The sequence below is a fragment of the Seriola aureovittata genome, chromosome 17 (genome assembly GCF_021018895.1).
Source record: "Seriola aureovittata isolate HTS-2021-v1 ecotype China chromosome 17, ASM2101889v1, whole genome shotgun sequence".
Taxonomy (NCBI): Eukaryota; Metazoa; Chordata; class Actinopteri; order Carangiformes; family Carangidae; genus Seriola; species Seriola aureovittata.
This window is the reverse complement of record NC_079380.1, coordinates 23333990-23349345: the sequence shown is the minus strand read 5'-3', so window position 1 is coordinate 23349345 and position 15356 is coordinate 23333990. Positions and strand designations below refer to the sequence as shown.

Below are 15356 nucleotides of genomic sequence, written 5' to 3'. Positions count from 1 at the left end.
TTGTGAGATGGACCGCTAGAAGCCTGACAGCTAATGGACAAGAACTTAAGAGATTCATATAAAGAGGCATTTAAACAAACACCTGAATTAACATGTATATGAGAAGCATGGTGACACCTAGTTTAGACTGTGGTCCCAGGACACGTAAGACAGACGAGCAACATTAGCCAAGTTGGGAAATCAGTGTCAAAGAGAATTTATTAAAAAAACAAAAATAGAAAGTGTTTTTATTGAAGTATGGAGGAGGGAAAATCTCAGTAGAGGCTGGAGAAGCGATAATGTCAGTGGACAGAATACATGAAGCTTTTCAGTTGGTTTTAAACTTTAATTATCTGTGTGGTCTCCCTTGTTTTGAGCTGGTTCAAGATAAAAACGAGGTCTCGTCCAGGATTTAAACCTCCTGCAATGAACTCTCACATGAACCGGCTCAAAATTCATAACAAAACAAGGGAGACCACACAAGTAATTAAAGTATATCAGATGTGAGGTGAGTGTATGAATGTGTGGAAGTGTAAAACATGTAATCGATAAAAACATAAAATAAAGATAAACCACAATGAGAGCGGGTCCTGCTCCTCCAGTCCTCTATATAACCTTCAGGAGAAGTGGTCCAGGTGAGGCTCTACCCTCCTGACACACCTCCAACACCTTGACCTCTAAACAGGAAGTTAAAAAAGAGAGAAAAATCACTAGACAACCCTCCAAAAAAAAAAAGAAGCGTATATAGATATCTGCCAGGAAAAGAAGCAGAAGCGGAAAGAAGCAGAAGCGGAACTAAAGTCGTGTCATGTGATTCCAGTCAGGACCCGATCAAGGACCGGACTGTTTACCTTCCGCTGCAGACCGGGGCAGCGGAGTGATGTCCCTCTCCCTCTCTCAGGATGTACTCTCACGGTTCAGAGAGTTTAATTAAACAAGCCAGGTAAGAAAACGGAGAGGAAGAAGTTTCTCAGCCGCCTTCAGCTCCTCTCGTCGATTTGTTTTACACCGTTTTATCAGCATTTCCTCCGCTAAGCTAACGAGGCTAAAGCCCGCTAGCCTGTCAAACCGTTACCGCGCGTTAAAGTTACTTTATTCTAACAGTCCTCTGTGACAGGTGGGAAAGCAGCTAATAACTGATCTCCCTAACACACCTGTTGTATTTTACCTGTGTATTTACTATATAAAATGTCAAAAAGCTTTCATTTTATCGCAGTTTACCCAGAGAGAAACGAGCTAACTGCTAGCTGCTCGGGACTCTAACCGGCGATATTGGTTTTGTTTGTTACTTTAAACTGGTAAACAGCCAAAGGTGTTCGTGATTGATCAAATATGGGCTTGATTTAATGTTGTGTCAGTCGATCGGGTGGTAAAATGTTAATAAGCAGTGAGTCAAAGGGCTTTGCAGAGACCAAACCAACAGGTGCACTGTGTGTCACTGTTTCAGGGAGATTCAGGAGTCTGAGCTGCAGAAGTTTTACAGCAGGTTGGTGAAGCTGCTCCAGGGGAAGGAGTTCGGCCATGAGACGATCGACTCCCTGCAGAGGCTGCACCTCATCCTCTCTGCCACCAAGTACACCAGGACGTAAGAGCTGCTCCAGCCTGCACCTCCAGCCACTGTCCATTCACACTCATGTTTAATCTGCACATTTCAGGCCTGTTCTCGACCAACCTCCTCCTTTCTTCCTCACCCTCTCTCTCTTCCTCTCTATAAACTCCCATGACTGTCGGTGGTTCCACAGCGGAGCCACAAACCCTCAGGCGCTCAGTCAATAACCTTTCCATCTGGGTTGTGTGTTTTCAGCACTGCACAGCACAGCCTCCTCTCAGCGTCACACTTCTTATAATAAACTATCAACATGTTGACTATGATAAAAACTTTCAAAGAGCCCTGGAGTGTTTTTGTCCTGTGATATCCTGTCTGAACTTTAACGTTTAACCTCTCTGCCTTTGTGCAGCTGACACCCGTCTCATGTCTCCTCTGTCACTGACCAAAGGTTACCCGCAGAGCTGCAGAAGAGACTTTTATCTCTCCTCTCCTCTCCGGTGGAGCAGCTTCAGGTGCTGAGCTCGGCCGTGCTCAGAGAGACACTGCCCCTCCCTGGTCAGGAACTGAACTACAACCAAGAGAACATCAGTCAGCTCAACAGCTACGCCGCTGCCCTGCTGCTCTCACAGGTGTCCAACCTTCATCCTCATTATTCGGAGACGTGTGTAACATCATGCTGCAACACTTACCTTAGACAGCGTGGTGTGCATTTTGTGAAAATCCTTCTCTGAGGAAAGAGGAACAACGCTATTAAGCTTCACTGGTTCCAGCACGAAGCGACACGCTGAAGGAGCTTGTTGTGTTTTCAGATCTAAACTTAAACGCAATCTTTCTCTCACACACTGTGACCCTTACAGGCCGGATCCAGGTCCGAGCTGTCGTCACTATGCTCTCAGCTCCTTCGCAGCCTGGAGAGCCGTCAGTCAGAGGCGCCGACTCATTCGTTCACACACACGCTGCCGATCCTCAACAGCGTCCTCACACACAGCCCCGAGTGCCTCTCTGAAGGTAGGCCGACAAATCAGACGAACGTTTTCCAGCACATTTAAATCAGTCATCAAGCGATTGTCCGGCCTTTTCACACCACTCCTATTTCTCCACCTGACTTAATACGATAAGAGAAGTTAAACTAAACCTTTATTGATCCCACACCGAGGAAATTCACTTGTTACTGCAGCACAGGAAACGAGGTAGAAGAAATAAAACAAGTTTAACAATAGAATAAAGTAGAAAATGATCAACTCAACCATGAATAAGAAGGTATGTGCATAAGTAAAGACATTTACAAAGGTATTTACATAATGTGCAAACAGAGAAATAAGTGATAGCGTTCACATTAAAACCAAGTGTAGAAAATATTGAAATATATTGCATTATTTTGCATTTTTAAAAACTGCACAGCGTTACTTGCATCCGGTTATTGTGTACTTTCTGCAGATCACCTGACCCTCCTGAGCAAAAAGCTTGTTGATTGGCTGCGTTATGCGAGCATCACGCAGGGAGGCGGGGCTTCCTCCGGAGGATTCTTCACAGGGCCCAGGTCACGTCAGGTAAGAAGCGATCGTCACTGAGATGTGACACCAGAACTGTAAAGACGGCTCAGAGTTTTCTCGACGGTGCTGTTTGGTGTGTGTGTTCCAGCCGGCGCCGATAGCGGAGCTGGACGGGACGGTGTCCGGGGATTTCTTCACTGTGCTGTGTGTGGGCCAAGGCTTCACTGACGACCAGTGGATGAATGTTTATTCCTTTTCCATGCTGCGCCACTGGCTTCTCACCTACCACTCGGTTTCCAGCGGCAACATCGCAGCTGATACTGGTATGACTCTGATACAAACCACAACCTTTTGCCTTCTCGTGCGAGAGAAGCTCATTACTGTGTGTCACAGCTGCAGAGTACATACAAGGAACATCAGCCTCAGAGAATGAGCCGCGAAGGCTGAAATGAATTCATGTCACTCGTGTCACCTGATCTGTTGTTTTCATCATCTCCAGCAAACAGGCTGCAGCTCAGCCTCTCCCTCTCACACTCCCACTCCTTTTCCAATGGTAAGATATGTCAGTATGTGGACCTTCCCTGCATGTACGTGACGGTCTTAACTCCTACACCTCGGGGGGGGGGGGGGGGGGCAGGTCAACTCACAGCACCTGATTATTTTCATGATTCACAGAATAACGACTTTTGATTTAACAAATAATTTCTAACCAGAGATCTGTGACTTGGTAACTTCACTCTCACTGCTGTCTGTGCTTTTCGCCTTAAATTCAATCTTCTGATGAGTTTGGAAACATGATTTAATCACGGATACTACTACACTAAACATACTACATGTTGCATGTGGTGTGTTAAAGAGGTGTAGGAAACCTTCTTTTTCTCTCTTTCCTCTTGACTTCCTTGATTGGATGATTGTGACCTTCAGATTATTCTCTATACTGTATGTAATCCATGTAAATATGTGGATTTGTGCTGTTGTGAAATAGCTCATTATGATGTGGGTCTTGTTGCACTCCACACTTGGGTGAACAGCTTCGGGAAGTTTCGCTGTCAAACATTTCTAACAGTCACTCAAATAGCGGGTTCATTTTAAGGCTTTAATTCAAAGGTGTTCTGTGGAGTTTGTGTTTCATTCACTGTTACTCACCAAACATCGTGCGGATCCTCGAGGACAAACGACCCTGTTGAATCTTCGTCTTTCCTCTTAAAACCCGGCGTTTTTTACGACCAATGTTACTTCCTGACAGTCTTCCTCTGCGTCGCTGCATGTCTCGGTGCCTTACCGCCAACTGTTGATCGGTGGAATAGTGTGAAACATTGGGAGGAGTTTGCGAGCTTGTGCACGTGTCCCCTCTTAGAAACACTGCTCCACAGGGTACCTTTAAGAAAACAGAGGAAATCAAAGTAAAAATCTGTCATTATTCTATAAATCTCTTTCCCATGTTTCCCTGCTGCACAATACTTTTTTTTTGAAGCAGTAGTAAAGAAGCGTTGATGAAGCTAACTGTGACACTAAACCTGAAGTTTCTCTTCATCAACATTGCAGCAGTAGTTCACTGTTTCTTCCTGTAAATCAAAACATCCAGTAATTACATTTTCCGTAATAAAAAAACCAACTAACAGGCTGCTGATGGCTGTTCACGTGGGCTTTGATTATCTTCAACTGTAATTTGTTTGAGGAGGTTTTTGAATCGTGACTCCTCATTCCTGACCTCTCGTGTCGCAGATGACCGGTCGGAGGTGGACGGATCGGTGGTTTCCATGGTTTCAGCAACGTCCTCCTCCAGCCGGTTGCTGCCTCCGAAGGAGCGTCTGAGGGAGAAGGCTTTCCAGTACTGCCTACGCCTCATCGAACAGAGCGACCGCAGTGAGTGTGTGTGTGTGTGTGTGTTAGATGATGAAAGTCATTTACGTAGGTGTTAATGCAGATTTTGAATCAATAACTTATGCATGTGATAAGTTTGTGATGTGTCCTCTTGTCTTTGTCTCAGAGGCACATAAAAGGACGGACACGGAGCTGCAGAAAGCGGTGAGCCCATGTCTCAGACACACTCAGCAGGGTCGTGTAGCAGAGTGGTTCAGTGTCTGCTTCTGTCTTAATCACATTGTCCTACACGTCCTCCCGTCCTGTCCCCGGTGTGTTTATGGCACTGAGCACGTGATATTCTGCTCAGTGTCTTCTGCTAACCTCCAGGACATCGGCTGTAATAACAGTGAACATCAGGTTTATGATTATTGGAGAAGAACACAGCAGCTCATTTCTGTTGCTATGCTATTAATCTTTCACACCTACACACAGAACAGACGGATACTCATGAAGGAAATCATTAACAAAAATAAATACTCAGTAAAAACTAAAGAACCAGATGAGATAAAACTAGACTGCTGTCTGTCCTGTTTCCTCTCCTAGTGTCTGGTGGAGGCGGTGTGTATCCTGGACTGTGTGTGTGTGGAGGACGCGTCGCTGGTCTACCGAACGTTCCCGTGCGTCAAGGCGCTCTTTGGTCGGCTCAGCTCAGACCTGACGTTTGCCAGAGTCCTGCTGCCCATCGCACAGTTCTACCTCAACCATGGTGTGTGTGTGTGTGTGTGCGTGTGTGTGTGTGTGTGTGTGTGTGTGTGTGTGTGTGTGTGTGTGTGTCCTCTCTTTCTCCAGATCACATGTACATACTGTAATAAGTTTGTTGAGACTAAAATAAAACACACACACGTACACTCTGTACTTTTCCCCCTTCATGGAATAATTAATGTTTTCTAACATACAGACAATTCCTTTAACCATGTACCAACCCATGTTTCCATGACAGTGCTGTCATCTGTTTTACGTTAGATTCTTTGGGGTAACGACCTAATAATAAGAAACATTTCCGTTCAGTTTTCAGATTCATGTCGGTGTTAAAATGTTGCTGAACTGTGTTTGTGTGTCTGTGTTTCTGTTCAGGTGAGATGGCAGCAGTGGACTGCGACGGCGTGTGGAGGCTGGTGTTTGGTCGGTTTCCTGCCGAGCTGTTCAGCGACCCCTTCCTGGCCCACGAGCTTCTACGCTTCCTCCGGCTGAACCTGGACAGCCTGCGGCTCCGTGTCCCGCAGTACATCCGCTCCTTCCCGAACCTGCTGAAGGTCTTTTTTAATATTCAACACATACCTGCTGTGCACTAGTGAGGAATACATGTAACACAAGGTGTGTGAGGCGCGGGATCTCTGCTTACACTCCCTGTGTGTCTGCAGTTCTTGGCGTGGGACAGTCCGGCCGTGGTGGATGACTTTGTGGATCTGCTGCCCTCTCTGGTGACCGCTGAAACTGCAGTGGAGCTGCTGCACACACTGCTGGACCTGCCCTGTCTCTCTGCCACACTGGTGTTGCAGCTCAGGTATACACACACACACACACACACACACACACACACACACACACACACATGTTCTACCAACATCTCACCGGTTGTGTGTGTGTGTGTGTGTGTTGCAGGTTAACGTGCACGCCCATCTCTGAGCCATGCGGACGCGGCCTCCTCTCATTGGACGCATTTCGAAGCACTTCTTTCAGAGGACTTTTCCTCTACCTGCTTCGAGCGGAGGCAGGGTCAGGTAACCATAGCAACACATTTGAAAGGAATACTCGGCTCCAAGAGGAGAGAGCTTAATCAGTCCAGTTTAACTTCCTGTTACAGCAAGAATTGATTTCAAGCTCCTCCTCCTCACACACAACGCCTCGTTAACCAATTAACTCCGAGCCACAGCCGAAACACACGACCTGTAGATCAGCTCGGAGAATTTGCACTTTGCACCGAGTTTATCATCAGCACTAAATGTCTTATTATTTAATGATTTATTATTTTATTCATTATTTTTTTCTCATTTTACATTAATGTTTTTAATGTTTTTCATTTAAGATCAACATGTTTATTTTATGTCTTTTTTTTTTGTTGTAAATCACTTTGTACTTATTTCTTATATAAAAGGGACAAATAAAGTTTAATTTTATTATTATTATTGGAGCTTATCATAAAGAAAGGAAGTATGGAAACAGCTTGTCTGTTTATTCCACAGTGAATATTTATATATTATATAACTTGCCACAGATTACAGTCGTCTTCTCAGGAACTGCTGACCGTGCTCATCGTGCTCATTCTGGCAGATTGACCTCTGGCTTTTATTTTGGTAACAGGGCTGGTTGACATAGTGCTTTTCTTTCTCCCTCCACAGGTGACACGATCGACAGACTGAGCACGCTCCACGAGATGCTGGCCGAGGCGGCTGATTGGCCGAGAGTTATTCAGTGCGCGCAGACCGTCCCTGTGATGTTGCACATCTTTTTCAACGCGGTCGTCGCGGTGAAGAGATTTAAATGTTTTTTACAAATTCATCACAAATGCAGCGACCGGACACAGAAGTGCAGGATGTTTAGTGTCAGTTTCTATAAACTGGATCATGTCTGTGTTTGTGTTTGTAGGTCGCTGACCAGAAGCTTTTAGCCCATTTGGTTCTGGTGATGCTGGAGAGAAGCAGCCTCCTCTTCAGCCTCCCCGCATACATCAAAGAGATACACAGGTATTCACCTTTACACACACCTGAGCGTCGCTCTGCTGCTGGGAGGCTTTGTGTTAGTCTCCTCACTCGCTCTCTCTCTCTCTGTTTCTTCAGGGTGTTCAGCTGCCACCTGCTGAGGCTGTGTAAGCTCCACCCCTCTCTGGTAGTGGATCAGTCTCACGAGCTGCTGGAGTTTGCTGGAAGCACAGCCAACGTCTACAGCAAAGAGGAAATCTACACACACGTGGTAATGAAACTGTGTGTGTGTGTGTGTGTGTGTGTGTGTGTGTTGGATCCTGTGTATTACTGAAACGTGGTTAAAACAAGAGAATATGTTAAAAACCTGACGCCATAATAATGCTGAATCTGTGTGGCTCTCAGGTGTGGGTGCTGGGAGAGTACCTCTCTGTGTCATGTGACTCTCGCTGCTCTGTGAGGCTCATCACTTCCTGTTTCGAGGCATTGGAGGCCGTGCTGTTTGAGATAACTTCATCTGCCCCGCCGCCAGGAGTGGCGTCCCCTGCCCCTAGAGTCGTCACCACTCTGATGAGCGCTCTGGCTAAGCTGGCGTCGCGGTCACATGACCTCATCCCCAGGTGAGCGACAGGCAAACACGTCAGTTTTACTTTCTGTTCTCATTCACACACACGTGTGTAAGGTGCTGTGTTTGTGTGTTTGTCCGCGGCAGGGTGTCTCTGTTCCTCTCCAAGCTAAGAACAGTAACCAGAGGGGGGTCAGTGGCCTGGTGCTCAGACGAGGAGGATCTTGTTGCCATAGTAACACGAGGGGAGGAGTTGTGGTCGCTGCTGAAGACCCCCGGTGTGGCTCAGAGTGTATTGACCCCGCCTCCACACGTCACCACACCACAGTGGCACCGAGACACCAACGTGTCCACGCCACTGCAACTGCGAACCCTCACCAGCCTCACACACTCGCAGTGACTCACACACACACACACACACACACACACACACAGTCATGTGACACACAGCCTAATGAACCTTGTTTGATTTTGCACATTATTTTTGTAAATAAATGTTTGTTTGAAACGTGATTCACAGAATACACAGATCCTCTCCGTGTAATAGTGTCTCTTCTTTAATACAGTGATTTCACAATTTTACAAAATAGATCATCTGATTTACAAAAAACACAAACAAAACTGAAATGCTCCACTTCCTGAGTAAGTGCTCTGTTTTCTAAAAGTTAAAACAGAATTTCTTTTCTCTACTAAAGGTTAGGAAAGACCTGAAAGTGTGACCTATGAAGTGCTGGATTAAGTATAAAAATCAAAACTGTGAAAATAAAAATGGAAAATTTGCATATATAGTCAACATGTATTTAAAGTGTTATTTCTGTCATATTCAGGAAGTTCTAGGGAAGTCGTCACTGCTGTTAATAGAAAAGTGCTTCAGGATAATAGTGCATCACTTCAACAAAACAACGGCCAATCGTGGTCGTTTAAAACGAGATCATCGGGGAGATCAATGTTTGACCCAGAATACAGTCGTCAGTGTGACTTTATGATGAACTTTTCATCTTTAAATCACATTACAGTAAAGCATCAGAATCGATTTTGTGTGATTCACGATAAATATAAATCACAACGAGGCCAGTTCCACTAATCAGTCGACCTCGTCCTGACGGAGAGACGGTCAATCAGTCTGTTTCAGGGTGTCAGTTCATTCATATCACACAGATATTACATGGTCAGCAGATTACGTTCTGTAGTCTGTGATCACCTAAGACCAGTACAGCAAAGATGCTGCACACTTTACAGTTTAAATGCCCTCAGAGGAAGAAGTAATATACTGGCCTGAAACTGGAAAGTAAAATAAAGTCAGTTCCACTATTTAAACCCGGCTAGTTAGCACCACTATTGAGGAATGTGTGTCCGGTAGGTTTTGGCACATCACCTCAGATGTTCAGGAAAGCTGAGGAAGTGATGTCACAGACAGTATGTTGTAAGTTCACTTACAGAAGTTTAAAGGAACAGTTTGACATTTTTCAGGAAATGCTCTTTATTTGCTTTCTTGTGAAGAGTTAGATGAGAAGATCAATACCACACGTATGTATATATGTGAAGTAAATATGAAAGCTAGTAGCATTGTAGCTTAGCTTAGCACAGCGGCAGTAACTTGCCTGACAACAAGACTGATTAAACAACTGAGCTGTAACTTTAATTCTTTAGTCAGGTCAAAGCCAGGTCAGCTGTTCACCCCTGTTTACGGATTCTGTGCTAAGCTAAGCTAAGCTAACCGGCTGCTGGCTGTAGCTTCTTAATTAGCGTACACACGTGTGAGAGCGGTATCGATCTGAACACCAAGGAAACGCATAAACATACTTCCCAAAATGTCAAACTGTTCCTTTAACTCAACATTGGTCATTTAAACTTCCTGGTACATTCACTGTAGTTTCACACCCGGAGCCGTTTCTCACTTTCTCTACAGATTGGCATCCATGCAGCGACCAGTATAACCAGTACAGACTGGTGTGATGCGCATGTGTTAGTGATGATAGCTGGTTTTACAAAGCAGAATCAGAATCGCATTCCTTCGCCCACCTGTTTAGTATCATCACACCGTATTATCAGTCATCACACGTTCGGCTTCAGTGAGCCGTTTTCAAAACACGGTGATCTCATGAGTAAATTACGCTTGTTCTTGGGTCATGTGACTCGGTGTGGAGCCATGTGATCTCCAGCTGGTCACCTGGCCGTCTGCAGCAGCGGCCCAGGTAAGTACAGGTACCTCCAGATGGCGTAATAGTGAATCCCCGCTCCGACGGCAACGAAAAGATGCCAGATGGCGTGAGCGAACGGGACGAGGCCGTCACTCTTAAAGAAGACCACGCCCACTACATAGAAGACACCTCCCACTGCCAGTTCACACACACCTGTGCGCTCCACCTGTAACACACCAGAAGAACCTCTAATTAAAGAGTTGGCCGAGGAACAAAAACATTTTTTAGTCAAACATTTTAACTAAATTAATTTTCGAAGTGTTTGTGTAAAACTTTCTTTTAGTTATGGCGAAAAATTTATTTTCTATGGTCACAGTGACCTCGACCTTTGACCTTTGACACCAAAATCCATCCTTGAGTCCAAGTGAACACTTCTGCCAAATTTGAAGAATTTCCCTCGAGGTGTTACTGAGATATCACGTTCACAAGGCCAAAACCGTGATCTGTGAGGTCACTTTGACCTTTGACCCCCAAAGTCTAATCAGCTCATCCTTGAGTCCTACTGAAAGTTTGTGCCAAATATGAAGAAGTTCTGTCACAGCAGTAAAGAGAAATCTATTTGTGGCCATATCCTGATTGGTTGTTCTGACTGATTGATTTGTAGCAGTGTCCTGATTGGTCAAATTGAGCTGTGTTCTGATTGGTCGGTTTGTAGTTCTGATGCACCTACACTTAGTTCTTTGACTCAAACAGCTGACCAGCGTAGTAACACGGTAGTTCAGTGGTTCACAAACTGTAGCTCCAGATGAAAATGCTTTTTGATTTTTAGATAAAAGACGTGAAAATATTCAAAATAAAGTGTTTATGGCCTTTTTTTTTATTAAGTGGCTAAAACAAGTGTTTTGCGGTTTGGTTCTTTAGATTCTGTCTGGTTTCCACACAGCAGCAGGAAGCCGGCTGAGGGCTGTGACTGTGATTGTGACTGTGCTTTGTTCTCACCATGGACAGGATGACCAACGCAGGAACAGCCCCCATGGCCACGTATCCCAGCAGCTCCACCAGCTTGTACCTGCAGGTAGGAAAGTGGGACATGAACAGATAACACCTCCAGTTCTCTGTGTAATTGTTTCTGCCACAAACAGCGGGTCCGGAGTTTGCTGTAAACACTCGAGGACCGGGGGAGTTTGGTTTCAGGGTTAATTGTGTTAAAGCGGAGGGAACGGAGCAGAGAGACTGTGTTACCTCTCATGGAAGAAGAAGACGTACATGGATCCTACACAAGCCATGACCCAGATCAGCCAGCGCATGTGGCACGCCCAGGGGCCCAGCTCCCTCAGCATCAACCTGGAGAAACACATCGTCGTTGTTCATCATTATTCAGACGCCTTATTATTATTATTATTATTTCCCCTGAAATCACATGACTCACCAGGGCGAGTAGGAGGCGGCGATGAAGAAGTAGATGGCGATTCTGTCACACATGTGAAAACGCTGCTCCAGCTTCCTACACAGAGACAAACAGACAAACCGCTCAGTTCTTAAACATGAAAAACTTTATTTAGGGAAAAATCATCATCTGTAACTCCTGAAATATGAAGTGTCCCAGACTGTAGAAATATAATCAGTCTCCTGACCACGTCCTTTAACACAGTGTTTGTTTTGTCTTTTTGGACCATCATGTGTGTGAAAGGCCAGAGGAGGAGCTGGAAGAAGCATTTATTTTTATTTCTCAGTTAAATCTGCTCGTGTCCTAATAATAATCACTCAAACTCAGAGAGCTCAGGGTTATGCAAGGCTTACATGTATTTGTTTTGGCCTGTTATTACGTGAAAAAACAATTTAGCTTGATTTAATTGTTGATGATTTGACGCCCAGTCTGGATTTTCCAGTTCTTCAAAGCTGGTTTAAAAGTTATCTGGAGCTTCTGTTGTCGTAAAAACAAGCACAAGTACAGACTGGATCCTGAGCATCAGCCCATGTATGAACTGACTGTCAGTCCCTTTAATTACAGGTATGATGGAAAGTGTTAGAGATCAGCCAGGATAGTTTTCACAGTTCAGAATTAAAAACCTGCGCTTCAGCAAAATAGAATAAAAGGGGAAACGTGACTCGGCTGATTCAGGCTAACATGCAGTTATCAGGATGAAGTAATCCTGTTGATTCTCCTTCAGCTGTTTGAGGATTGATTTGTTAATCCTGGAGGAAGTTATCGTGAATAAAACAATGTTAACACTCAGATCATGTGACTGCAGTTATGTGGGAACTTCCACATGTGGAAAAACAGTTTTACTATACTATTACTACTATACACACTAATATAGCAGAAATATGTAAGAAATAAAACTATGATACAGTCTGAATCTTTTAGTTGAGTTTATGTTTTCTTGCTCACAGTATTTCAAAACCCTTTGTAATTGGTAATTAGTTATTACCTTTATTTAGTAGTACAGGTAACTCTCATTATCTGATGATGTGTCAAACCGAGAACGTAGAACTTTATAAGATGAAAATGTGTTCTGTTGTTGTTCTATGAGGAACGCGACAGGACGGTTTTAATGTGAGTGTGTTTGACTCTCTCCGTATGAGAGTGACCTGTTTTCAGAGAGTGTGAATCGAAGATGATGTGAAATATTTTCATCACCACGCCACATCTGTTGTTTGGTCTCTGGCCTTCTGGCTCTGTCATAATTAGCAAAGTGTATGTCTGAGTGTGATGTGAATGTCTACACAGAAGGACACCCATGCACATCTGCTAAATCCCTACCAGCGTTTTCTGCTATGCACACACACACACACACACACACACACACACACACACACAGACCGGAGGTGGCTGATTTTCCATGCAGCAGTGTGGAAGAGTGTTGAGGTGACGAACAAGCCAGTGAGCCCGCTCCCATAGAGCCAGGCGGCAACACGATGCCATTGGTCCACAGACAAGAAGCAGAGCACCGACCCGCCCACCAGGCTAGGAAGGATCCACAACTGGAGAGGATCAGAAAAACACAGAGCCATGGTCTGACATCATTGTCTTTTCCTCACAGTACACACACACACACACACACACACACACACACACACACACACACACACACACACAGATATTTTCCCAGATATCTTAAAGGTTTAGTCACTAAATACTTTTCAATCATGCATGAAATGTTGTTGACAATGCACTTCAGGTTAAAACTGCTCGACGAAATTCACCAGTAACTTATTTTATCTTAGCTTAGCTTATTTTATCTTAGCTTAGCTTATCTTAGCTTAGCTTAGCTTAGCATAAGGACTGGAAACAAGGGGAAACAGCTAGCCTGCTCACCCACCAGCTCCTCTAAAGCTCACATATTAACATGTTATTTCTTGTTTGTGTGTCGCTCTGTTTCAGTAACTTTGTGGTGACGACAAAGAACCAGGAAGTGACTGAGCCCGGCCGAGAAACAAGGGCGATGGTTACGGCCATGTCCCAGGGTGGGAACACGTTAACTCTACCTAATTAATATGCAAAAGATCGCAATCTGATTCAACCTGCACACGGTCATATTCATGTTTCCTCTGACAATCACGGGACATTTAGAAATAGCAGAACAGAGACAGAAACAAATGATCTTTGGTTGTAAAAAGACACATTGTTCTTTCACTTTATTCTGATACAAAAACGATCAATACCAAAGATGTAATAGAAAGCAGTATTGGGTTTCAACCCCTAAATGCCTAACCCTAACCCTGATTACTGTTCCGAGCAGCCCGGTTGGCTGTCTGCCATCTTTACAGATCCGTGTGAAATAGATGAAACACACTAACATACGCGGGGCACAAACGACGTGACGATGAGTGAGCTCCATTCTCACCTCAGGAGATACCTCAGCTTGTCGCCCTGAGGATGCTGTTATCTTTGGACAGAGCCAGACTTGCTCTTTCACCGTTTCCTGATGAGATAAGCGGCTGCCAGAGAGAGCGTCATGTTTCGCTGGCGGACATGACAGTAGTGGTAATTTTTTCTCATTTGACTCTCATCAGGAAAACAAATACGTATATTTTTCCGAAATGTTGAAACTGTTGCTTTTATTCTGGACACTGTCGTTAACGTTAGCATGCAGCGTAGCAGCAGTGAAGGGACGAGTGGACACACTATAGAAACCGCTGCCCCGTTGGAGGCTTTACAGTCATTATGGACATGTTTTGCCGCTGTTTTCCTCCTGTCTGTTTCATTCTCTCTCTGTCCTGCTCTCTCTGAGGCAGAAGCGTACAGGGATTACAGCAGATTAGAGGAAGCTACAGGCTGAATCACAGATTATCGCCCACTGTCTCCATCACTCAGCCAAAAAAAATCCTCCCCGTTCCCCCGTCATTCCTCGCTATCCTTTCCATCTTTTCTCTTAACGGACGAACTCACTAAACGTGGAAAACACAGGGAGAGACACAAGCTTTTACTCTGAAAGTGTGTGTGTGTGTGTGTGTGTGTGTGTGTGTGTGTGTGTGTGTGTGTGTGTGTGTCTATGTGTGTGTGTTTGTGCGACTCACCCCATGTGTGGCACAGTTTGCAGCATGTTCATATTCAGTGGGCTGGTATCTCCTACTGGCTGGCACCCTGCAATTCATGAACCTGAGAGAGGAAGGAAGGAAGGAAGGAAGGAAGGAAGGAAGGAAGGAAGGAAGGAAGGATGAAAGAAAGAAAGAAAGAAAGAAAGAAAGAAAGATGAATGTAGACCTGGAGGCAAAACAAGTTACTGCTTTAGTTGTTAATAAGTTACTGTGTGCTGAACCAATGAAGGCCAATGGTGTGTGTGTGTGTGTGTGTGTGTGTGTGATGGTCATTCTTGGGGGATTTACAGGTCTCTAATCCACATCACGTTGTCTGAATTTTAGTGTGCCTCATCGTTACTGGGGCAACTGTCTGCGTTACTATGGTCACCAGTGATGTCACCGTCTGTACTACCACAACAGGATCCCTCACACCACTAACCATTAACTACATTTGCATAATTTCTCATGTTGCCATATATTCTGAAAAGGTTACTACGCGTGTGTGTTTGTGTGTGTGTGTGTGAGTGTGTGTGTGCGTGAATGTGTGTGCGTGCATGTGCGCGCGTGTGTGTGTTGTGTAGGCTATTTAATCAGCAGTAA

At 44.8% G+C, this 15356-nt stretch overlaps 2 protein-coding genes across 6 annotated transcripts in view; one reads left to right on the top strand and one right to left on the bottom strand.

Annotated features, from left to right (window-relative positions):
• Positions 1-738: 738 nt before the first annotated feature.
• On the top strand, positions 739-8635 carry ap5z1 (adaptor related protein complex 5 subunit zeta 1). 2 transcript variants are annotated; one of them, XM_056402119.1, is made up of 18 exons: positions 739-922; positions 1427-1564; positions 1977-2157; positions 2386-2536; positions 2966-3078; positions 3170-3344; positions 3521-3574; positions 4747-4887; positions 5012-5049; positions 5431-5593; positions 5962-6140; positions 6249-6391; positions 6490-6608; positions 7227-7354; positions 7474-7571; positions 7665-7797; positions 7932-8146; positions 8239-8635. In XM_056402119.1, the coding sequence occupies exons 1-18, from the start codon at positions 882-884 to the stop codon at positions 8489-8491; spliced, it is 2463 nt and encodes an 820-aa protein (XP_056258094.1). In that variant the 5' UTR covers positions 739-881; the 3' UTR covers positions 8492-8635. The 2 variants fall into 2 exon arrangements, with proteins under 2 accessions (XP_056258094.1, XP_056258095.1); XM_056402120.1 differs by lacking the exon at positions 3521-3574 and having other exon boundaries at positions 740-922.
• mmd2a (monocyte to macrophage differentiation-associated 2a) overlaps positions 8633-15356 on the bottom strand; it is an 11203-nt gene continuing 4479 nt past the window's right edge. For 3 of the 4 annotated variants that reach the window (XM_056402164.1, XM_056402163.1, XM_056402165.1), the window contains 6 exons: positions 14754-14835; positions 13057-13217; positions 11662-11736; positions 11475-11576; positions 11232-11301; positions 8633-10458 (listed from right to left, as the gene is read on the bottom strand). In XM_056402164.1, the coding sequence (XP_056258139.1) occupies positions 10258-10458; positions 11232-11301; positions 11475-11576; positions 11662-11736; positions 13057-13217; positions 14754-14831 (687 nt within the window). In that variant the 5' untranslated portion in view covers positions 14832-14835 and the 3' untranslated portion in view covers positions 8633-10257. Of the gene's footprint in view, positions 10459-11231; positions 11302-11474; positions 11577-11661; positions 11737-13056; positions 13218-14753; positions 14941-15356 lie in introns of all 4 variants that reach the window. The other variant, XM_056402162.1, reaches the window with a different exon arrangement.

Excerpts from the sequence above, each read along its gene's own strand:
- ap5z1 (XM_056402119.1), top strand. The coding sequence starts at position 882 with ATGTACTCTCACGGTTCAGAGAGTTTAATTAAACAAGCCAG. Across the intron at positions 3,079-3,169 it reads CAGGGCCCAGGTCACGTCAG|CCGGCGCCGATAGCGGAGCT; the intron begins GTAAGAAGCGAT and ends TGTGTGTTCCAG. Across the intron at positions 7,798-7,931 it reads AGGAAATCTACACACACGTG|GTGTGGGTGCTGGGAGAGTA; the intron begins GTAATGAAACTG and ends TGTGGCTCTCAG.